This window comes from Poecilia formosa, unplaced genomic scaffold (assembly GCF_000485575.1).
Source record: "Poecilia formosa unplaced genomic scaffold, Poecilia_formosa-5.1.2 Scaffold467, whole genome shotgun sequence".
Lineage (NCBI taxonomy): Eukaryota > Metazoa > Chordata > Actinopteri > Cyprinodontiformes > Poeciliidae > Poecilia > Poecilia formosa.
In genome coordinates this window covers 372,511-397,753 of record NW_006800406.1, presented here as the reverse complement: position 1 = coordinate 397,753, position 25,243 = coordinate 372,511, and the positions used below count along the sequence as shown (strand labels likewise).

At 40.7% G+C, this 25,243-nt stretch overlaps 2 protein-coding genes across 2 annotated transcripts; one reads left to right on the top strand and one right to left on the bottom strand.

Moving 5' to 3' along the window:
• Positions 1 to 752: 752 nt before the first annotated feature.
• LOC103156164 (peroxisomal sarcosine oxidase-like) lies at positions 753 to 4,612 on the top strand (the record flags this gene model as incomplete). Its single annotated transcript, XM_007578121.2, has 4 exons — positions 753 to 930; positions 1,084 to 1,233; positions 1,698 to 1,773; positions 2,275 to 4,612. Coding segments are annotated over 4 exons (535 nt in total), but the record flags the coding sequence as incomplete, so codon positions are not given.
• Positions 4,613 to 5,475: 863 nt separating this feature from the next.
• Positions 5,476 to 25,229, bottom strand: LOC103156163 (unconventional myosin-XVIIIa-like; the record flags this gene model as incomplete). The annotated part of the gene is made up of 18 exons (XM_016664101.1): positions 5,476 to 5,564; positions 7,501 to 8,946; positions 10,262 to 10,369; positions 12,576 to 12,620; positions 14,025 to 14,164; positions 14,285 to 14,470; positions 14,967 to 15,104; positions 17,746 to 17,829; positions 18,199 to 18,315; positions 19,286 to 19,399; positions 19,664 to 19,810; positions 20,152 to 20,256; positions 21,140 to 21,250; positions 21,514 to 21,606; positions 21,693 to 21,800; positions 23,061 to 23,184; positions 23,466 to 23,620; positions 25,020 to 25,229. Coding segments are annotated over 17 exons (3,423 nt in total), but the record flags the coding sequence as incomplete, so codon positions are not given.
• Between the last annotated feature and the right edge of the window lie 14 nt (positions 25,230 to 25,243).

Sequence of the window (25,243 nt, the reverse complement as noted above, 5' to 3'; positions counted from 1 at the left end):
AAGGTTCAATTATTGTTATCAAACTCAGCGTTTTGAAGCCAAAAATACCTCAGAAATATACAGAGCCAAGCAGGAGAATAAACTCATTTAAAGTTAAAACTGAGCTTCACACAAACACAAAGACCCTAGCATAAATGTTTGGCTGTTGAACTGGACCGTTCCAGGTCGCTATCAAGCTAATTTTCTATTAGCTGCTCCAGTAATCTTTCTGTTAAACATTACCAAGGCTCATTGAAACAAACCTTTATCTTGGCTTTTTTCAGTTCTTCCTCTTTCTTTTCTCCCTCCCTGAAGGATAAGTCCTTTTTTGAGACATTGTTTTGCTAACTTAACTTCTGATGGAAGCTTTGGACGTTTGGCTGCTCTGCTCATTGCAGCTCATGTAACACCGGTGAAGCATGCAGTACATAGCGCGGCCACCAGGGGGCCCCCAAGAGCAATTTTTTTTCCTTCTTTTTATCAATAAAATAATAATTTCTACATACATTATCAAATATATATTATTGTAAAAACAAATCACTTCATAGTGAAATTGTGTGTTTTTGATATTACAATGACATAGAAATTATTACTAAAAGAAAAAATCAGCTCCACTGAGGGGACCCTTTGGTGGCCCTGGGGCCCTAATGCCTTGGGCCGGCCCTGCGTTCTGGGACAATTTATCATCCAGCAAAAATGCTTAGCAACCATTTTGCTGGACGGTTAGGATAGCATGACATGCATGGTATCCTAAGCATGCATGTCTGACTGAGCTATATTGCTGTCTTTGCACAACAGACTGTTAAGATCAATGTGTGCTACTGGAAAGAGAAGACTCCTGGGACTTACGGTGTGAAGCAGCGTTTTCCATGCTTTGTGGTCACTGGGAGTTTGGAGAGCAAAGAACACATTTATGGCCTCCCGTCGAATGAATACCCAGACTTGGTGAAGGTGGGTGAATGTGTAATACACATCCAGCAACTATTGAAAGTGAGGCTGCTCAAAATATCATCGTCGCAATATCAGTGTGTGCAATATTCAGATCGCAAAGGAGCGTTTGGAGTGCAATAATTGTTGGCCCATGTATTCCCACTGTGTGTACAGATATGCTACCACATAGGCAGCAAGACTGACCCGGATTACAGAGACTTGCAGACGGACACGTCTGACATCGATATCCTGAAGCGATACGTTTCCAGATGCATACCCGGCCTGGTTCCTGAGCCTGCTGTGGTGGAGAGCTGCATGTATACAGTAAGGGTGGAGGAGAAACCCTCAGAAGTATTTCTGCCTTGAAGTGTCACGTTCTGGGGTTGTTTTGGGTTTGCTCTGTGTTAGTATTTCTACTCAGGCGTAAAGTCTCTGAAGGTCAGGCTGAACATCTGAAATCAGTTTTCCTTCTTGCAGCAGAGGGGTGAAAATCAGATCATTTTGTTCTCAGCCTCATATCATTCACGCCTTCTTGTGGTGAACTAAAAATGTCCTTTTCTGAGAGTTGGCCTTTTGGTATTAGTGAGTGTTGTCTGTTCTTCCAGAGGCAGAATTTTGATTATTTTTTTAAAAGGGCTTTAAAAATAGCTGCAGAGATTTAATAAATGAGGCAGAAAATCTGAAATTGCAGGGGAAAAACATAGATGTGCATAATTCAGATTGCCTTTATGTATCAGTAAAATATTTCATATATGACTTGTTCTATTTTGCTTGTTTTGTTTTTGTAGCTAACACCTGATCGCCACTTTGTGTTGGATTACCATCCAAACTACAGCAACATCGTCATTGGAGCAGGATTCTCAGGTATATTTCCAAAAACATCAAAGCCAACTAGAGTCATATATTGGAAACCAGGATGCCATGACAGTTACTACAACCTCTCCTACCGTTGATCACCAGATCACAAATCTAAGTGTTTTTGAAATCACTGAGCCAGGATAACTTGTTTCCTTTTAATGTTTATATCCTGTGATATGTTGGACTACAGCTCCTCCTGCTGTTGTGCAGGGGGGATTTTTTTTTGTCAGCAGACTAATGTATTTTCTTTGAATTACAGAAAAATCTCTCTGTTCAAAGTAAAATATATCAATTCATTTTATTTAGGCCTTTTCTGAAAGTTCATTGTACAAAATGTGGGAAGCTCTATGTGATTCATGCAGAGAATCTCCCAAAATGTTGAGCATGTAGTTACACTGTGGAGGCTCAGCTGTCTCCTGTTAGCCTCGGTCTTTAGTTGTTGTCTTTGTTGTGACATGGATCTTATTTACTTTTTTTTTCTTTTCTTCCATGATTCCTCTCCTTTAGGTCATGGCTTCAAGTTCGGCCCAGTCATTGGTAAGCTCCTGTGTGAGCTCAGCCTGGGAGAAGTGCCCTCCTTTGACTTTTCATCTTTCAAAATCAGGCGTTTCCAGTCACACATGAAATCAGCTTTGTAGGATCGGGTCTGGATTCATGAAGCCTTCCTCCAACTCTTTCATTCAGTTTACATGATGTCACCAGTTTTAGAGCTCCTAAAGACAAGGTGTGTTTAACAGCCAGACATTTACACTACATGAATTTCTCATTTACTTTGCTTACTTTATAGTGACTTCACCATCTAAAGTTTAAACCTTAGTAACCACCTGAAGAGGATCTTATTACAAAGCAAAAACACTTTGAGTCAAATAATTTCACAAGTGAAGTTGTTTTTCTCTTCCTATCACTTTTAAATTTTGACATTCAGACCTTTCCATTTTTAGTCTGACTTGATATACGAGAATAAAATTGTATCTGAATGAAACTTCTTCCAACAGTAACTGTTGATGTAGATCCTCAGTAATTTCATGTGTGTCAACAGAAAGATTTTCTTATTTTACTTTTTACATGCAAGACATACCAGCTGTTCTCAGAGCTTCCTCTTGGTAACAAGCTGCTGGAGCTTTCCTTTTCTGCCAGGAGACATTCTCCTGTCTGAGTTACCATTCATTATTTTTATGTGTGAAAATAATCAATGAGGAAGACTCTTTAGAAAGCTGACAGCAATAACTCGCTGAGTCAGAAAAAGCGCTTCAAGTCAATAACTAGAATTTATTTACAATATTGCAAAGATAAAATTAACAAGTGGTCAGTTTTTCAGTGAAGAAAAGAAACAAGAGTTTTCCAAAGCTAAAATGAATCATACATGTTTTGTATATAAATACAGTGAATAAGGGGTTAGCCAAAAAAAAAAAAAAGAGGTGCATGTCAGTAAAAATACGTTCACTTTTGTGTCGATATCAGATATATTAAGAAAGCTTCCAAAAATCACATATTGTAAAATTCCACCCAAATCTCTCAGACAGACGACATGGACTCGCCTTTGACCGGACCCAAAACGACTCTCACACTGAAACTCATTACCACACGTCAAGTAACTGAACACATGTTCAGGTTTCAGAATAGATTTTCTTGTTGCTCAAATTAAAATGAGCAAAATGTGACATAGTAAAGCAACTCCACCAAACGGCTTAAACATGATTTTGGTTCCACAGACTGTGGGTTAGTTAGGAATGATGGAGACGTGTGGATCGTCGACGCCAGAACCAATAAAAGATCCAAACATGATGCTTGGAGTGGGAGCAGCGGCTCTGCCTCCTGGTCACAGAGAGGTTGATCAGGCCGCTCTGCCTCAGCCTCCCACTCCGGCTCTGTACACTAAATATTTTCCAGTGTCTCATTAATCCTTTCAATCATTTACATGCCGTTACCTTATTACACATTTACACCATTTTAATATACAACTCTGACTCAGTCATGTTGCCGAGTCAGCAGAAAGATGACATCAATAAGTTTTGTTTTTTCTTTGTATTTTTTAACTTAAATTAAGTAGTTTATAGGCAGTTTTAAAAACATCAGTATGAAAGCAGTAAAGCAGATGCAGTAATGTGTGATTCATTCACGCACGCACGCACACACAGCAGAAATGTGAAGCTAAAATGATGTCAGAATCAGGAAGTACCACCTGGAACTGGTCATGTGATCAAGTAGTGGTTACTGTGATGGGAAGGGGTTCTCTGTTTGTGCAGATCAGTGCTTCCAGCATATGAATGAGGCTGTCGCAGGGCTGTCTGTGTTTTAAGAACCTTTTCTGGTTACTAGTTGGGAGTGATGCGCTAAACTCAAGGGTTGTTCAGCTCATTTAAAACACACTGGAACATAAAACAGGGTCTTACTGGGGATTTTTATGTTGATCTAATTCCTGAATTAGTCCACTTTACTGAGTAAATTATAAATGTGTTGGAGTGGGATTTCACTTGAACAATTCAGGAAGTTAAACAGTTTGAGTAACACTATCATGCTAAGTGGTTGGTAGCACATGCACACTGCCAGACTGCTGCTACACCCACATGGTGACAGGTTGCCATAGAGCTTAAGTAGCTGCCCTGGCAACGACAAGCTGTTCCATGGCTGTGTGTGGAGGTGAAGGTGTTCATGTGAAGAAGCACCAGAGGAAAACCAGGCATGGCCTTGTTCTTGCTGCAGATAATGAGCATTTCATGGTGTCCCACCCAGACTGAACTCCATCAATTCTTTGTTTAAAAAAACAAAAAAAACCAAAAACAAATAAAAACTTAACATTTTGCTTTCATACCTGGGCTGTATTATCGCTTATTAGCAAAAAAACAAAACAAAAATAGGTCCCTGATTTTTTTCTTAAAAAAGGCATTTTCAGCATGACAGCATGCAAGTCAACTAATTCTGGGAAAACAATAATATAAAAAATAAAATGGTACAACATCCATGAAGAAGGAAACTATATCAAAGTTAAAACAGTGTGTGAATAGCAAATGCAACAACAAAGCCGCTGTGTTTTAATCTGGTATTTACTTTGGAAATTCAAGTTAACTTCAAACTGTTAAAGTTTTCAGGAGGAAAAAAAAAGATCCTTGTAGCATCTAAGTGATGCAGTCTTCTCTCTTTGGGAGAAAAGACTCCCAAAGAGAGTCTTTGGGAGTACAGGATGGGGAGATACTGCAGGAAAACAAAGAGCAAACTTTATGAGACTACAATAAGTACATGATAATGAGCGTCATGGATTTACAGTGCAGCAGCTCAGGAAGCCGGACAGTCCACCTGTCTGCTTCTTAACATGGCACTTGTTCAAAGAAAGAAGGAACGGATGCTGGTGCTTTTCTTAGGTCTTAGCATTCATTGTTAAACGGTTACAAAGTGTACACATGTACAGCTGGCTAATGCTTTTTGGCAATACATGAAAACCTGTAGGATTTTGGTGTTGAAGGTGTGAACTGTGGACAAAGAGCTTGTGTGTGGCAGAGCCTGCAGTTCAAGCAGCTACCAGCGTACATTGCTGCATCCGCTCTAGAGCAGACCACTGCATTACTGTTGTGCATGATTGTCCAACACTGTAGCCAATTCTGCATGCAAAGCAAAGTGTTACATCTGAGCGAGTACACTACGACACCTCCTCCTCATCATCATAATCTTCATCATCTTTCAAATGACTGCTGTATCTGTATCTGGAGCAGGACAAGCTGGTCGTCCCAGGACCGCCCTCTTTCACTTCTTCCTCTTCCTCATCAGACCTGTCGTAGTGGGAGCGTCTTCGGATGGGGGAGCTGCAGCAGCACACAGAGGAGACAATCTGTTAACGAACACGCCAACAGGGAAAAGATCGCAAACAACCACAGTGCTTCATTTTCACAAAGGTGAAAAGAAAACAGAAGCCAACAGAAGCGCAGACTGTGCAGTTAGCGTGATCCTCTACCAGTTCTGTCAACAGAAAGTTTAGTTTGACCAATCATAATCTCAGACTTTGTTGTTCTCTCGTCCCAGGAAGCCTGTGATCCACTCTGTACTCCACACTCTGTTCTTGTGACTGCTGCCGGTTTCCAGCAGTCAGTGGGCGAGAGGCAGGGTCCGCTCTAGACAACAGAGATGTTGTCTAGATGTTCAACATGCCAGTTTAAACTTTGAACTATTTGTAAAACGACTGAGCTCTGCAGCATTAAAACATGGATAGAACTGTAACTACATTAATCAAAGCTCTTCTTCTCTTCAGTGTTTCTGTCAGTTTCTGGTGGTGCAGCTCTGTGCTGCCTTCAGGAGAATGGGACATCAGAGTATCATCCATAAAACTTCACTCACATGGCATTTAGTGTGTAAACCAGAGCTTTCAGTGGAAAAACAAAAGTTCCTTTTAATGCCATACAAATATGAGACAGAAACATGGATTATATCTTTATATAGACCTGTCTATTGATTATAGATTAATAGTTTTACTGGACAGAAATTACAAAGAACAAATCTGGTTCTTTATCAAATCCTAATGAGTCAAACTGAAAGTGTCATGGAGTCGTCAGCCTCATAACATTAACACTAACATGAAAAATAATATTGAAGAAATAAATATATCAAATCTAATTAAAAACATAAATAAGTGATAAGTTATTTACTGTTATGGTCTGTAAGATATATTTATTCTCAGTAGTAGATATGGTCTCAACAAACCCATGACATTTCAATAATATTATTTTACCTTTTATCTGGAAATAGTGTCTGTTTATTCTTGCCATACAGTCTCTGTATTAATTATTGATCGAAAGGTCTTGCCATACCAGTTTATTCCTCTGTATTTACTTTAGTTTCTTAGTTTATTCTTGCATTTTGTTCTTCATTCATTTAGTATTAGTAATTATCCTCTCTTGGTTTATTGCTATGTCCACTTTAGTTTCTTTCCTGTTGCTAGATTTATCGTTTACCATCACTCACCATCTTCACTCATCACCTGCTGCACCACCTAATCATCATGTTTCACATCATGTGTTGATTTTTCACTGTTCAGCGTCGGATTCTCTGTTTTTATGCCATAATTCACATCTAGTTCGTCGCTCCGTTTTATGTCCTGCTTCTCCTGTTTCAGAGTTTTGCTCAATGTGCGCGTCAGTTTTTTTTCAACCCCTTAAGGTGCAGGGTGGTCGGGAAACGTATCGATGGGGAAAAGGCAGACGGACATAAACCTTTTAAAACAACAGAAACAATTTCGGTATTCTGATTATTGAAATGTAAAAGTGCTGTGTTGTTCTGTCACACCCATTTCATACCGGACCACTTACAGCTCCGGTGTTAACGCTATAAAATGAACGCACTCTATCGTGGTATCACCATGGAGGGATTTCTTTCTTTAAATGGGTTCATTTTTCAGAGGGATACAAAGTCCTCTGAACGCACCCCGGGGGGCGGTACCGCCCAAGTTAAGAACTGCTAATCTAGAGTGAAAACTGATCGAGAGAGATAAACACAAAGTGCTCTGAAGAAACTGATTTAAAATGTTCAACATGCAGTAAACTGGGTGGGATATTAACCAGCTTCTGGTGCTTCTCCCTTTAGGACAGATATGAGCTACTCAACAACAGCACAAAGCTTTCCACCCGGGGTTAACTGAAACAAACCGGACGTCTCATCCAAACTGAGTAAATGTCTGATAATGTTAGTCATTCTGTGATTGGTTAGGTCACACCATGCTTCACAGCATTCTTCAGGCCAGCAACCTACTGTCTGCCTCAGTCACTCTCTGTCCGGTACAAGTATTTCATCATCAGGCGGTTCAACTTCTTCTTCCTTTGTTTTTCGTTTTTCTTACTGATTGGCTGCTTCTTGTTCGGTGGCAGAGTTTCCTCCTCATCTGGAGTGGGAACCCATTTACCTACGGCTGTTTTCACACTACTGTAACTCCGGGAGGATATGGTAGATGCGTCAGAAGTTGATGTAAAGTTTGACCCAGAATCTGATTCAGAAGGTACCGATGATAATGGACGTTTCTCTTGTTTCTTGGACATTTTATGGGACTTTTTGAGCCATCTTTTAGAGTTGTTTCTTTCAACAGGATCGTCTCCAGAACTGTCAGAGTCAGAGCTGTGATTTCTCTTTTTCTTGCTCTGTCTTTTGCTCTTGCTGCCATGGTGACGGCTGCTGGTACTGCAGGATGATCTCCTGCAATCCACAGCAGATTCAGAACATCTAACACCTCTGGTGGGATACATCCTCTCTCCATTCTCCATCTTTCGGCTCTCATCTTCATTACTCCTGGATCTTTCATCATCTTCAGAGTCTTCCAAGCTCTTGCGCTTGAATTTTATCAGTTTACAACTCAGCAATTCATTGATGGCTTTCTCCAAGTCAGGGTCAAGGTAGTTCTGATGGCTGACTGGCCGAATGTCCAGGGTATGAATTGGCAGATCAGCAGAAGTGGGCCTGTCTCTGGGTGGAGGCATTGATAAACTGCGACCAATGGAAGACAGAGGACCGAACATGGACCTCTCAGTTAAGGCCACACTTCTACTACCATCTAGGTCAATGCCACCATTAGTGAGGTAACTGCTACCAACTAGGAATACCTGGGAATCAAGTTGGCCAACACTTCCAGGACTCTGACTCCTTGATCTCCTACTGGGAGGGCAGCAGCTGCTGCTGGCCCCATCTGTACCAGAGATGCTTTGATGGTGTGTGTACAGGCCTGACGGCCCCAAGCTGCTGCAAGGATGAACCTTATTCCTCAGGTTTATCTCAGGAGGGGTGGAGGATGATCCTTGCTTAGTGAATGAAAGATTAAACTGACCCCAACGGCTGTCCGTACCTTTCCTGATGCTACTGTTAGCCTCTGAACGAGCCTGAGAGATGACTGACTGACTGTCACTCAAGTCATCCGGTGAAAGAGGAGGTCTCCTGGAAGAGGCTAAATAAGGGTCAACATGACATTTCTGGTTTAGCAGCTCAGTTTTGCATCTGCTTGGGATGTGATCTGACTCTGCTTTCTTCCTGGTAGACCAGAGGAGGGAGTCACTTTTGTCTATGATGAAATCCAGGTCAGGATTTTTTCTATAACTCAGAGAGGACACAACAGACACCGGCCTGATTATCTGTAGCTCTCTCTGCTCTTTATGTTTCTCCTTAGCCTCTTTCCACTCTTTTCCTTCCTTTAAGTCAGTTTTTACAGCACATCTAGAACAACACAGTGTGAAAAAGGTGAATGAAGGAGGATACAGGAAAGCTGACGACAAAGATGAAATACAAAGTTGAATCAAGCAAATGTAGAAGAAAATGGACTAAAACATATTACTTTTTATATGTTTTAGTAATATGTTTTAAAACATATTACATAAACAGGGAGGAAATGAAGACGACAGAGACCTTTCCGTTTTATATGACACTAGGAGGACATGTGAAGGTCGTAAACTATGACCCCAGTATTCCTCTCTTACCATTTAGCTCTACTGCTTTAGAGAACTATGTTTCTCTGTGAAGACAAGAAAAATTGAGGAGGGAAAACCTCGTCTATAATCTTTCTTTTTAAAAAAAAAAATCAGACAACATTTTTCAACTCAAAATATTGATAACAAATATGAGTGGTTGTAAAGTTAAAATAAATTTAGTTAATATGTTTCTAATGGACAGAATCAGTGAGATAACTCCTGTGGGATCTCCTGATCATTTTCATCAGGCAGCAGTTGAGGGAACCTATGTCTGTGACTGGATGGTGTCATATTCACATCAAATGGATTATAGAGAAATTCAACCTTTAAGTCCTCTAGTTTAGCTTCAACCAATCACTGAGTGAACTTGGCACCACGTGTGCAAAGTTCATAAACTAAATGAGCAACAACAGAGACTGTCTACCATTTGTTTCTGGAGCCCACCTCATGTTTGGCTCATTTCTGCTTCACTTCCAGGCTTCAGCAGGAAGTGAAGCAGGAAGTGAAGCAGGGCTCACCATGCTGTCCAGCCATGTATATTGCGGGATCTTTGCTATAAGTGGTTGTTTTCCTCCAATAATTACAACAGATAAATGTGAAATGTCGTAACATAAATCACATAAATTCATGTTACGTCCCTCCACACTGGCTCTCAATACATTTTTGGATTCTTCTTGGCTCTGCTGCTAGCTGGAAAGTTTGTCTCTTTTCCATTATAGGAATAATGCTAGGAGTGTTACATATTGCAGGTGTAACCATGCTTTACCAAAAGTCAAGTAGTCGTTATATTTTAAATAATTCAAATCAAGACTTAAATCACAATGATTCAACCATGGAAATGCCATTTCAGGGAAAAGGTTGCCTCATTTAAGTTTTACATATATAAATATAAATTGTAAAATATATAAATGTATTATTTTTCTATTCTACAAGCAAACAGAAGTGAATATAATTAAAAAAATACCTATGGTCAGCTAATCCGATGAATCAGTTTATGTTGCTTCTACTGATGTGTGTATAAGACAAGCATCTGCTGCAGAGAGAACTGACACATTTTCACTGACCTGTCCTCATCTGACAGGTTCTTGACAGTGCCATCATTTTTGGACAACCAGGACTTCACTCCATCCACACGGTCCTCCACTTCAGAGTCTGTGTCTGAGTGGCCCTGACTGCTCACCAGTTAGGGAAAGGAAGAGAAGTTAGAGGCAGCCATGGATATGTTAGTCAAGAACAGACAGGTCTTCTGACATTCAGAAAGGAAGAACAACGTTAGAGTTCAACAGGAGCAAGCCCAGGAAAACGTCTTCTGTCGTTACAGTTGATGAAGAACGGGTTTAGGGGTTAGTGCGGAGCCAGACGAGGGCGTTAGCATTATATCTGGACAAAAGGCGGACAGACAGAGAACATCTAGAAGCAGACAGACGGAGCTGCATGGAGCTACAGGAGAGGCTGTGGATCAGGAGGCTCAGGAACTCTTTGTATCACTTAGTCGTACTTACGAGGGTTCATGATGCCAAAAAAGATTTCTCTGTGAGTTACTCAGAAAAGCATGAAGAATTTTCAACACAGTTTTTTTGAATAAAACGTAAATAAAAACAGATGTATTATTTTGTTTCTAAACTGATCATTCTTTTGTTTATAAGTACCCGTCTCAGTTCCTGTCAGAGAATTGTTGGTTAAAGAAAAATAATTTTTAATCTAAATCTACAGGGTAGCTAAATAATTTCAGGCCTTACCTTTATAAAAGCAACAGCAACAACACCAAACATATCATCACATATTTTTTTCCCAAAAGCATCATAACATAAACTAAGAAAGGTCAATCTGTAAAGGTCAAGAGGCTTCATACTGCAATTTTCAATTCAATAATCCCTGTGGTTTTTTGAGAAGATTCATTTAGACATGCAGGTTAGCTGCAAATTGTCATAAAGAATAAAATACAGTAAAAATGTGCAACATATCTACTCCTGGTCTACAAAATGAAATCCATTCTGCTTCTAAGCTACAGCGCCAATTCACAACAAATGTCATCTTGAGGCAGTTTAAAAAATACTGAATTTCAATTCAGTCATGCATACAATTTACATAGTCTTGTTTCCTATGAAACAAACACTGTTGAATGGTTGAATGAAGATGATTTTCCATCTACATCTGTTCGGGGTATGAACAATTGCTGACTTATCTGGATGTATTGTGTCATGCTACCTCCAGATGCTAACATGAGAGCAAACCAATTCACTGTCAGGAACCTCATCAACGAGTGCTTCAACATTCCCATCATGCCTCACCTGAACCTAGGTTGATATTATTCTACCAACTGTCATTTAAATGGTTCAGATATAAATATCTGGGACACAACCAGATATAATACATGTATTGTTTTGTATGATGAAGATTCCGGTGTTTCCTGAACCTTTGGGAACACCTACCAGTTCATTCTGATTGTGTTTTCTTAATATGCAATTAATAACACAGAGTCTGATGAATGTGTTCTGCTGTAAAGTTAGAGTAACTGCTGAAAATCCTATTCAAGAATGAATTACTGGTAGTCACTTTTTATGTCCATCAGAAACAGACTTAGGATCAATGAAGAAAGGTGGGAAAAGGTGAGCATAGTTAAGTGCAGTGCACGTAACTATTAGCTGAGATCTAGGGTGAAATCTGTGGGAGCAGAACAGACTAACTGCTGTCTGTTCAGGCAGACTACAACCTACAGTCTAATACTTTGTTTTTGCCTCACTTAAACATGAAAAAGCCAAATAGGTTATATGTCTTTTCTATGGTACAATCTGAATGATCCACAAAATGAAATGCAGTCATTCAAATGGTAACCAGGTGGTAAAATGCCCACATATAACCAGGGATTACTGATTACACATCAGCAACAACAAGGTGAGGTGCATGGCCAAAAGCAGAGCTGCTCACACTGAGGAAACTCTTCCAACAACAAAGCGTCCTTCAGTCAGGCAGAAATGAGACGTATTTAGCTAGAAGCAGAGCAAACAGACAACAGGTGATTCAAGGTGTCTGGGGCACCTTGGTGTGCTGCACACTGGCTGAAGCATCAGTGAAAAAACAAAATGAAGACAGATGTTTATTGCTATTAAAAGCAGAAATTGTTTCATAGTGCAGTTAATAGCTGTAATGCTAATTCAGCTGGATGTGAAGGCATGCAATGGAAAATCACAGGTGGGTTGAATGTGTTCATGATGCATTTATGACACAGTAAACCTCACTGTTGATTCCATGAGAAAAACTGAGAAGTTTTATAAACTAAATGATGGAGAAAATAAAAGCTAAGCTTTGATCCGTCATGTGATATATGCATCATCACTTCCAGCAAAGAAAGAAACAACACAAGACCATGATCCTCACATTCGGTTCCTTCTTTTCTGGTACTTTGCCACCATATCCTGCAAACTGGTCACAGTGATGATGATGGTTATGATGTAAGGAAGAAAAGACAAGAAAAAAAAGAAATAAAAGACAACAGAAGGACATAAAATGAGAGTCATGTGAAGCAAATTCCAGAAATGAGAATAAATAAAAAAATTGGATGAGTGTCTGACGCTGGGATGCTCCTCTCTTTAGAAAATCCGACGGGTTTTGAGCTGCATCCAGAAATAGTATTTGCTGGTAAACCCTGGACAATGTTATTCACTTGGAGCTGAACTGAGTAATGCAGCTCATATTAAAGTCAATTAAACACACATTTTTGGGGGGGGAGGGTAAAGGGAAGGCAAAGGTTTAGTCTAAGTTTTCAGAAGCAAAATTTGGATATTTCCCTGAGGCAGAGCTGCAGAATTTCCAACCAGGCTGCACACTGCACACACTGTGTGTGTGAACATTAATAGACAGCATATTTAGCTTTCACATGTTAATAATTGTTTTAAGCTGTGCTCCCTTTGGCCTCACTTTCTACATATGGATATCAACTGAAGGCTCAGCCCAACCCTGCAGCCTATCAGGTCAAACTGATTTGGGGGTTTTGAGCCATTTTTTGATGTTAATAGACGAGTGACAGAGCAAACACACAGAGAGAAGCTGCAGCTTCCTGCTCTGAGCTCTGACCATCCTACAGATAAACAACTGAAAGAATATTACAGAATGAAGATTCTCTCAGCTTGTGGGTTAAGAAGTAGTATTATTTTTCTATTATTAAGGGCAAAATGATTAATTGGATTAATCATGATGAATTCATTACTGAAATAAGTTTCAAGCAATTTAGTGATCGATTAATGATTAAAGCTGCAGGATTTAACTTTTATAAAAATATATATTTTTACATATTCATTGAAACTGTCACTATGTCATGACAGTATGTTAGACAGATGATATGTGGAAAAAAATGAGCTCATCTGCCTTCTCCAATGCTAACTAGAAACAACCAATCAGAGCCAGGAGGATGGTCTTAGTGCTGTCAATCATCCTCCATGTGGTGCTGCTCATTCCACACTGCCTTTTGTCCAAACCAACAATTGGTTATTCAGAATTATTGTGGACTTCTGACAGCAAAATGATAGGTTGAAGAAAAAATAAATCAAACCTCGTGTCAAACCCTGTCTGAGCTGAGCTGGTGGTGATTTACACTTAGATCTGTTCTCAGTTTTCTGTTCATGAAATGATTCCCATCTCAAAATCTGGTCTGCTGTTTTAGATAGAAGAAATGGAAGAGAACTAGTTAAATTTGTGAGCTTAGTTTAAAACATATGAGTGGTAAACTATGAGCATCAATCCGTTCATGTTAACCTGGCTTCACTGATATAGAGCTGGCACAACACAGGTGTTATCACTTTGGTGTTTTTCAGGTCATGGGTTTTGTACCTGTTTATAAGGTCTTCGTTGTCATCACTCTCCATCTCGTCCTCGATGGCCGCCTGCAGGTCACCTATCCTTTTGAAGGCCAGCTTAAGGTCCGCCTGCAGGCTCTGGTTTGAAGCCTCTAGGCTCTCAATGTCCATCTCCTGTTAACAAGGCAGAGGGACACCTGGTCATGTTAGCTGGTGCTAAGGAGTGCTCCAACCTCAAGAGTCCAGTCTGTAGGACAGGAGTAACGCTGATGACTGGAAGCTGTTCATCCTTACCAGCTCGTGTTTCTTGTGGCTTGCCTCTGCTTCTTTTTTGGCCAGTTCCCCCATTTCCTCTTTAATGTCTCGGATCTGCCTCTGCAGCCGCTTATTCTGCTCCTTCTCACGATTCTCGCTGCTGATGCGCTGGTCTCGCTCTTCTGTCAGCTTCTCCACGTTCTCTTTCAGACGAGCTACAAGATTCTGTACAGCAAGACAAAAAGTTGCAAAATATACACCAACCTAGTTTTCCACATGTCTGGACGTTGAACAGAACTAAAAATAAGGTAATAAATGAGCTCATTGTTCCTGAAGATAATATTCAGGTTTTAGACACAGTTAAGGGGTAATCTGTTGATCCTTTTGGCCTCCTGGCTTTTCTTTTAAAGTCACTGTGTAAAGTTTTAGGAAAGAGAGCGCTATTAACTCTTTCATGAAGGATTCTAATCCATTCTTCTTCTCTGCTGAGATGCCACTGCATTAATCATTAAAGCTGCAGTATGTAACTTTTATAAAAAGAGGTTTTTATATATGTTTGTTGAAACTGTCACTATGTCATGACAGCATATTATGAGACAAAAAAAAAGATCAGGAGGTCAGTAAAACCACTTCACTACATAAACAGACCTCTGTCGTTAGCTGTGTACTGTACATACTGATGACTACTTTTTCCTGCTCATGTCCCACTTTGGCTCCTCACCTCCAGCCGTTTGACCTGCGACTTCTCAAATTCCATCTTGGTTTCCAGTTCTCGGATCTTGGCCTCCTGACGATTGGCTAGAGATTTCTCAACCATGGATTGCTCCTGGAACTCCAGCTGGCTCTGGAGGACCTGCATCTGATTCAGAGCAGACCCATATCAGTGCTATTAGTCCAGAGTGCATTATTAACTTAAATAATATGAAGTCTTTAGTGCTGCACAGACTGTCTTTAAGAATGAGTGAAGCTGATGTTTTAACCCACAACTCATACATGAGCAACAGCTTCATTTTTTAGCTGAGACACACTGCAGCCACCTGAGTGAAGAACATGTTTATTTCTACGATACTGGAAATTAGAACTTCGGGCTATAACCTGATTCAGTGCATCTCTCCTCTTATGGTTAATATACAGTGCATATTGTCCCTATTCTAACTAAAGTAAATTGTACAATTAACACTTTAATGACCATGAATAAAAACAAATAGCTAATATTTTCATGCATTAGTAATTTTCAGTATGTGATGGTGAGCATACCTTAGATTCTGGATACTTGCAACAAAACTAAAAGTTTATACTCTGAGGTGTTATTGTTTTCTCTGTATAGAGACTACCCTAACCCCCATCATCAAAGTAACATTGGTCTCCCCCAATGTCACTGTGTGGATGACTTTGGCTGCTCACCAATAATACAAGTTGGGTGTATCACAGCAAATGTAAGTCATCATACAGTAACTACATGAGCAGTTCAGACGCAGCTTATGGAAATCCTCTGTGAAGAGGTTTCAGTCAGATGCTTACCCATCCCAAAACTTTTTTTTTTTTTATAATTTTTTTTTGGCTCTAGTGGCCTTTATTTGATAGTTAATTGACAGGAAAGTGGGTAATGAGAGAAGGGGGAAGACATGCAGCTAAGGTCGCCAAGGCCAAACCTGCGACAGCTGCGTTGAGGACTAAGGCCTCCATATGTGGGTTGTGCTTAACCCCTGTGCCACCACAGCACACCCACCCATCCCAAAACTAACCTTTTCCTGAACCTCCTGCTTCTCCTTGAGGGCCTCCTCCAGCTGAGACTGCAAGTCATTCATCTGAGCCAAGTTCTGAGCCAACTGAACCACAACACAGAGGACAGATGACAAAAGTCAGCAAATGAAGTGAGTTTACATCAAATATTTGATGCTTTTGGTTTCAATAAAGCTGAACAATCCTTATCGGATCACTGTTAATTACAAAATATAATGCTAAGACCAAATCAGACTTTTTAAACTGTAGTTGGCACTGAAATGTGCTTCAACATGAACTGTATCAAACAAGCAAACCTGGTAAAACATCTAGAGGAACCAATTAAAAGTTGTTTTTTTTCCATTAGCACTGGAGAAAGACACTATAACTCGATATTCCTGATTATTTTTAAGTTCTTTCCAGCGGTCTGCCTGGAAGTCACTATCTGACTATTTCTCCTGACCTGGGCCACAGCAGCCTTGTGTTTCTTCATCAGCTCGTTGAGGTCCTCCTGATCCTCCTCCATCCTAGACTGCAGGTCGTTCTTCTCTCTCTGAAGACGGCTCTGCTGTTCTTCCAGCTGATAAAGACAAAAAGCAGAAAACTGATCAATGTGGAGACTGTTAGACCAGCATGAGTTTTAAATTAATTCTTAAAACAGCAGGGAGAAAATGCCATCTTTTTTCCACAGATTATAAAATGGGGAAAGAAAATACTCTTGTGCTTCCATTATTTTGCTAATGTCTACATAAAAAATGAATATAATGTGATATTTTAGCTCTTTGAACAAACTAAATTAGATGTTAATGTTAAATAAGATAATAATGTCACATGTTTACAACTGAAAAGCAGATATTGTTTGAGATCTCAAAGGAATTTTCTAAATAATTCCAGGCTGAGTAATGACACGTTTGAGTGTTTTGTGTGTTTAAGCTGTCTTAGTAGTTACAGGACGTCTCCACAGCCTGAGGCTTCTGGAGGACACAATGACCACATGATGACCACTCTGTAGGCTGTCCTACTCTCCAGTGTTTATGATCTTCTGCGCTTGGTGTGACTCTAATGTGTTGACTCTGTCTGGCACAGTTTTATCAGTGTCTGGTATTGTGATAAACCTGTCAGTGATTTTCACCTCATCAGTGCTGGGTCATTTTTATTTTATAACACATGGGAAGTCTTCTAGCTTAGCACTGCTGAATTTTGTGTGCCTGCTCTGTTTATTTGGTTATTTGTAAAGTGCATTGAGACAGCTGCTCTGAGTTGGCACTACATCAATAAAGTGAACTGAAACAAACTGAACTGGTAGAGTTCCCCATGGCAACTCTACCAAGAGAAGAGCAGAGGGAGTGTTGCTATGGAGAGAGATTCCATCCTGGACCCGATCTTCAATGAATNCCCATCATCAAAGTAACATTGGTCTCCCCCAATGTCACTGTGTGGATGGCTTTGGCTGCTCACCAATAATACAAGTTGGGTGTATCACAGCAAATCTAAATCAATCAGTTCAGACGCAGCTTATGGAAATCCTCTGTGAAGAGGTTTCAGTCAGATGCTTACCCATCCCAAAACATTTTTTTTTTTTGGCTCTAGTGGCCTTTATTTGATAGTTAATTGACAGGAAAGTGGATAATGAGAGAAGGGGGAAGACATGCAGCAAAGGTCGCCAAGGCTGGGAATCGAACCTGCGACAGCTGCGTTGAGGACTAAGGCCTCCATATGTGGGTTGTGCTTAACTCCTCCTGTGCCACCACAGCACACCCACCCATCCCAAAACTAACCTTTTCCTGAACCTCCTGCTTCTCCTTGAGGGCCTCCTCCAGCTGAGACTGCAAGTCATTCATCTGAGCCAAGTTCTGAGCCAACTGAACCACAACACAGAGGACAGATGACAAAAGTCAGCAAATGAAGTGAGTTTACATCAAATATTTGATGCTTTTGGTTTCAATAAAGCTGAACAATCCTTATCGGATCACTGTTAATTACAAAATATAATGCTAAGACCAAATCAGACTTTTTAAACTGTAGTTGGCACTGAAATGTGCTTCAACATGAATTGTATCAAACAAGCAAACCTGGTAAAACATCTAGAGGAACCAATTAAAAGTTGTTTTTTTTCCATTAGCACTGGAGAAAGACACTATAACTCGATATTCCTGATTATTTTTAAGTTCTTTCCAGCGGTCTGCCTGGAAGTCACTATCTGACTATTTCTCCTGACAAGGTCTCCTGACCTGGGCCACAGCAGCCTTGTGTTTCTTCATCAGCTCGTTGAGGTCCTCCTGATCCTCCTCCATCCTAGACTGCAGGTCGTTCTTCTCTCTCTGAAGACGGCTCTGCTGTTCTTCCAGCTGATAAAGACAAAAAGCAGAAAACTGATCAATGTGGAGACTGTTAGACCAGCATGAGTTTTAAATTAATTCTTAAAACAGCAGGGAGAAAATGCCATCTTTTTTCCACAGATTATAAAATGGGGAAAGAAAATACTCTTGTGCTTCCATTATTTTGCTAATGTCTACATAAAAAATGAATATAATGTGATATTTTAGCTCTTTGACCAAACTAAATTAGATGTTAATGTTAAATAAGATAATAATGTCACATGTTTACAACTGAAAAGCAGATATTGTTTGAGATCTCAAAGGAATTTTCTAAATAATTCCAGGCTGAGTAATGACACGTTTGAGTGTTTTGTGTGTTTAAGCTGTCTTAGTAGTTACAGGACGTCTCCACAGCCTGAGGCTTCTGGAGGACACAATGACCACATGATGACCACTCTGTCCTACTCTCCAGTGTTTATGATCTTCTGCGCTTGGTGTGACTCTAATGTGTTGACTCTGTCTGGCACAGTTTTATCAGTGTCTGGTATTGTGATAAACCTGTCAGTGATTTTCACCTCATCAGTGCTGGGTCATTTTTATTTTATAACACATGGAAAGTCTTCTAGCTTAGCACTGCTGAATTTTGTGTGCCTGCTCTGTTTATTTGGTTATTTGTAAAGTGCATTGAGACAGCTGCTCTGAGTTGGCACTACATCAATAAAGTGAACTGAAACAAACTGAACTGGTAGAGTTCCCCATGGCAACTCTACCAAGAGAAGAGCAGAGGGAGTGTTGCTATGGAGAGAGATTCCATCCTGGACCCGATCTTCAATGAATGAAATGAATAAAATGAATTTATGAATAAAAGAATGAAGAAAAGAAACTTGGAATGGCAATGTTAATACTGACACTGGGTTCATAGAAGAGATACAATATTAAAGGAAGAGTGTAGAAAAGAAGCTTCTTTAGTAGTGATGAGAGGCATTGCAGAGAATTGTACCATCTGCTTGGCTTTAGAGATCTCCTCCATCTGAACATGCAGGTCTTCTATCTCCACCTCCATGGATTTCCGAGCTTTGACTGCAGCTGCACAGGTGAACTCAGACTCCTCCAGCTGTAACAGAGACAAAACTCAGTGTTTGATGTTAAATCCAACTTCAAAATTCAGGTTAGCCATTGAACTGAGTTTTAGCTCTTTTTTTTCAGGCGATGTTTATCTAAAGCTTTAGTTATACAGACCATGTGCTTTGGACCAGACAATTCCTTTTTAAAAGGAGGTGCTGGCTGCTGAAGATGCATCTTAAAGTTTGTGATCAGTATCGTTTCAGATAACTAGCAGTCCTTGCAACTGTTTTTTTTTTAAGGCGGGAGTCAGTACCTGGTTTTTCAGCTGGGCTATCTCTCTCTTGCTGGGTGCGTTGTTCTTTATGTGGTCCAACATGATCTGGGCATCAGCCAGCAGGGCTTTGGTCCTCTTCAGGTCCTTCTTCAGGCGTTTCTCAGTCTCTATGTCACAGTTTGTCACCTGGGCAGAAAGGAACGGTCAGGTTGCTCGTCCTCGTTGCTTTTCTTACTTTTTATATGGAGCGACTCCCAACCGTTTATCGTCTGTTCATTTGTATAAATTTAGGTAAGTATAAGTTAAAATAATTCACAACCATGCCCGTGTTTATGATGCGACCTCATAATAAAGGTGCATCTAGAAAGAAATTTTCTGTAGAAAGTGAAATCTAGAAGAACCTGGACAAACTGTCTTAAGCTGAGTATCACTCAGGTGAAGACAATCACCTGCACTTTGATTGTGTTCAGTGTTTGAACTGTTTGTTTAAAGCTGATCAGACACTCATCACCATCAGGTGTCTTTACCTTGCTCTGTGCTGACAGAAGCTTCGCCTCCAGCTCTCTCTTCTCCTTCAGCACCTTCTGCTTTTCATCATACTCTTCTTCAAGCTGGACCTCTATTTGCTTCAACTACACAAACACACATGCAAACACTGTAATAATATTTTATTACAGTGTGTAGGTGTACAGTGTACACCTACACATAAGATACATTCTTGTGTCTATATGCGTGACAATGACATTGTATGACATCCTGGGGTGGTTTCTGTCTCTCAAAGTTCTCTTGAAGGCCCTGTAAGGCTGTCATGTTTAGATGACAGGATAAATGATAACATGCTCTCTTGAAGTCAATCTTATGTTTCTAGTTTGAAAAGTTGATGTGACATGGGTAGGGATCTCGCTTGTGTTCATCACGGCGCTCATGATTAATTAACAGTGCTCTACAGTGAGATCAGCCCGGCTGACTCCTTGTGATAGAACTTTACTATAAAATCTTAGTGACTTTCCTGAATGTTTTATTGTTAGCACTGTTGTCATGTGGAGACGCTGCATTTAGATTAGTGTTGCCCTAATAATCTTTGCAAACAGGTCAAACGAAGGCGTTTAGGAACCTCCAATTCTAACTTAGCACCCCTAATAAAACTCCTGTTATGCGGTTTTCAGTTTGAAATGAGCCCTCTGGGTCAGGTAGTATAAAGCTGGCTCAACTGACTCTCTCTTAGACATTTCCATCTAAATGCTAAAGGAAGGAATGAAGCTTGTCTAAACACAGAAAATGTCAGAAAGAAAATTAAACACCAGAAGCACTAAAACTGGAGTGACGTAAAATGTTTCAGAATATTTCAGAGTAATAAGGAATTCTATAAAATGACAAGTTCTACTGGACTGCAGTATGTGCTCCTACAGTTTCTCTCCTTCACTGTACTGAAGCCTCTGAGAGAACTGAGAAAACAGTGCCCCTACTGTCAGACATAAGGTGGTGCTGTTAAGGTGAAACATTAATTCTCCTGACCTTCTTACTGCATGACTGCCTGATCTCCTCCACCTCATCATCCTTGCTTTCGATCTCCTTAAAATGTGTCTGACGCAAACGTTCCATCTCCATCTCCAGTCGCAGCTTGGCCTGAAACACAGATCAATCATCATACACACACACACACACACACACACACATCAGGGTCAGCCTGACCACTCCTAGAGGAAGGACCCCAGCAGGTTTACTCCCAGACTCCCATCATTACATCCCAATACAGAGGAATAAAACCCAGTTTGTTTGCCAAGAGTCAAAAAGCTTCTATACGCCATCAGATTATGTTTCATCTGCATAATGACTGAGTTAGCGAGTGTGACATATGCTGTCTGACTACAACCTGTCAACATCTGTACCTGCTCCAGCATCTGGATGGTGCCGGCTTGCTCATCCAGCTCCTCTTCCTGGTCCTTGATCTTGGCTTCCATGTCCCGAAGCTGCTTCTTCAGCTAAATCACATGGATGGTCACAGATGATTGCAGGGGAATCACCTGAACAAAAACTGAGCAATTTGACTTAGTCTGTTGCCAAAAACCTTAGCAAGAGATGCTTCATCCTTGGATTCCTGGGAGTTAAGATCCTGCAGCTCCGCTTCAACCTGCTCCAGCTTCAAATTCACTGTACGCAGTTCAAGGTCCTTGTCCTACAAAACACATGCAGCAGTCAGACCACATTGAGTGAGAAAGAGGAAGTGAATTGTAAATGTAACACGGGAAGCTTGAGCAAAGCGAAGGAGGAAGTCAGACCAGTTATAAAACCACACGTAATTGTATGCCTGCCTTTTGTAGAAGTAACAACATACAGTTTGAAACTTCTGCAGACGCTTTTTACCAACTCAACTCAACAAAACGGAAAAGCTTGGACCCTGCTAGTGCCACATTTACCGGTAATAAAGCTTCCTGTTTGTCCCTCACCTCCAGCAGAGATGCGCAGTACTGCTGCTCTTGTCATGAAGGGCCGGCCTAGGGGTCCCTCTTCCAGGTAAGAACAGCAGCGTCACTAACAGTAGTATCCGATTGTTGCTATCGGATACACAATTGTTGCTATGGTAACACAACAATCTAACTCTGAAGATTATTTAACAAATTTAACAGTATTGATATTCTCAATAAACAAATGTTAAAATTCTAGCTCTATGGTACCCTGCAACTGGTAACTTTGTTTTCTCTCAGTAATTTTTCTCTTCAAAGAAGTTACACCTGGTCTGATGTTCTGTTGTTTATACTATTTACAGTAGTCTGTCGCCTTCAGGTCTCTGCTGGAACCTGTACAGGTTTTTATCTCATACAATCCCACCGTGTGATTAGAGGTGCAAGCTTTTAAACTGATTTTTAATTGAAACACCCTTAGCAATATCAATTATGATTAACCCTCATTTACCATTACTGAATCTCCACACCAATCGCACAAGCTCCTCAGCTGCTAAAGAAAAACTCCTTGTGAGGGAATTAATGCCTCACCAGGAGTGAGGCATTAATTCATAGTTCTTAGTCCTCTCAACTAAGAAGGGAATAAATGACAAGAAAAAATGACATACTAACAAATACTGCATCCAATCAGTACTTTGTGACTGATATTTGACATACTGATACTGCAATGGTGATTGATATGATGCACAACTCTAGTGAAACAGTTCAGTTAAAGAAAAACTTTGATTGTAAAGTCAAGCTTTCTGCTGAAGTCTGGACAGATTAGGATTGATATTAGGATTGTGACAGAAACAAGCAATGTCTGCTTGTTTCTGTCACAAGCAGATATTTAGTAGTGAAAGAAAAAAGACCAGGGAAAACCCTTAAACCTGATCAAACACTGTGTTAACATAAAGCTTTGGTGTTTGGCAAAAGTTCATCCTAAATATATTAACAACAGCTTAACATCCCACTGAAAGCACATGGACACACACCTCCAGCTGCTGTCTGAGGCTGAAGGCCTCCCCACTCTGCATGTCCTTCTCCCGGGCCAGCTTCTCCCTCAGGCTCCTCTCCCTCTGCACCTCGTCCTGCGCTGCACTCAGTTCACCATCAAACCTACACACAAGCAGCCTCTTGGTGACGGGAACAGAACACAGACACTACAGCTGACAGCAGCTGGGCTAAACTTAGAGGAGCTGTGGGGTCAAACACATTGTACATATTATCTCTGTGGAAAGCTCAGTGACAACAAGTCAACAAGGAAGCCAGAGCTCTACCATTAGGAACAGAAAGATGCTACTAATAATGTGGAGCAGCCTTCCTGGCTCACTGGCTAGCAACCTGCTAATGCATGTTTATGAACAGTGTAGTGTCAAAGTTTGTGTGTGAGGACGGACTTCCTCTGCTTCTTCTCCAGGTCGTGGTTGCGGCTCTGCTGGCCCTCCAGGTGAAGCTTGGTGTCCTGCAGCTCAGCTACCAGCCGCTGATTCTTTTTCTTTAACTGCTGGATGTTTCGCTGAGACTCTTCATTATCAGCCTGCAGGTCACTGATCTGCAAAACACATGCATGTTTTTATTGCACCAACGTCATAATTTTGTATTGATTTCTACCGATTTTAGCAACTGTATTTACACTTAAGCCTAAACAGCTGAAAGGCTTGCAGACTCAGGGACCAGGAGTGAGGTCCCTCACTCCTGGACCACTACTGATTGGTCCTGATATTCTGCCTTGGCTCTTGCGATGAGGTAGTACAACATCCTGGACTAGCTCTTCGTACAATTTAGGAAACTAGAAGACTTATTAAACAATGAAAATAAGTCCTTGAATAAGAACAATGTAATCAATTTTAAAAAATAAAGCAAATCTGCCAGCTGTCAGCCTTCATTCTGCAATTACATTGTGACGTCACCACAGAGAAACATACACATGAGAAGAAAGCATCAAACCAAAGAGGAAAACATGAAGGAAAGAGATATTCAACCAAAGTCCACTTCCACTACCTGGTTTTTGTACCTGCAGACCATGTAAGGCAGTGGTTCCCAAACTTTTTCTCCTGGGCCCCCCCAGTGGTTTCCAAACTATTTCTGGGGCCCCCATATGGCTTACAAATAGCTGTCTGGTTGAACGATAAGTGTGAGCGAAGGGGGTGGGGAGTGGATTCTTAGAGACTCCCTGTTATACTCAGCCCTGGCTCCAGACGAACAAACGGGGGGGAATCAACGTTTTTGGGGGAAAATGAATCGTAGCTGAACATAAACAACACCAGTAGCCTATAAGCTACTTGTTAACAAGCTTAAGGTGCTGTATTGATATTAGCTAGCTAGTCATCTTTTAGCTAACATTACCTGCATCCAACAGCTTTACTCAACTCAGTCGGTTAGTTTGGAGAGAAAAACTGTGAAAAGTTCTTTGCGTTTTGCTGGTTTGCTGCCGTGATTCTAACACACCTGCGTAGCTCCGCACAGCAGCAGCAGGTCTCCTTCACTGCCGCACAGGTGTAAACCCAGCATGAGCGCTACGACGCTCATGCTGGGTTTAAAGGCGGCTCGGAAAAAGAGGTTACGACATGTTAACAACGGATTAAACAGTTTTAACTGCTGATAAAAGTGACAGAGGACACAGATATGGGAAGTGCAGAAGACCCTACTGTATCAAATTGACAGAGGAATAAGACAGAGTTGGCCATTCTAAGGTAAAAACCCAGCGCATACAGTGTTCATGTTTTTTTTTGTTTTTTTATTTGTCATACAGACGGCTTCCCGTGCCCCCTAATAGGGGCGCGCCCCACAGTTTGGGAACCTCTGATGTAAGGAATGTAAGTTTATCAGACACAGTCTGGTAAGTCACAGTCCCACTAACAGCAATACAGAGCATAAGATTTTCGATATTTAGACTCTAAATTCAACCCATCAGCAACTTGGTGTGTATTGGAGCAGTCGTGTCCACTCACCCTTCTCTCCAGCTGACGCTTGTTCTGATGTTCAACCTCCAGCTTGTCTTCAACCTCCTGCTGCAGTCTTTTCTTGGTGAACTCGATCTCCCTGATGGCTCGCTCATACTTTAACCCCCACTCTCCTCCTGCTCCAGAAACACAATCACAGACTGCTTCATATGCTACACCATGTTCTGTATCAAATACAATATTTGTTTGCTTACCTACTCAGAGACTAAAAT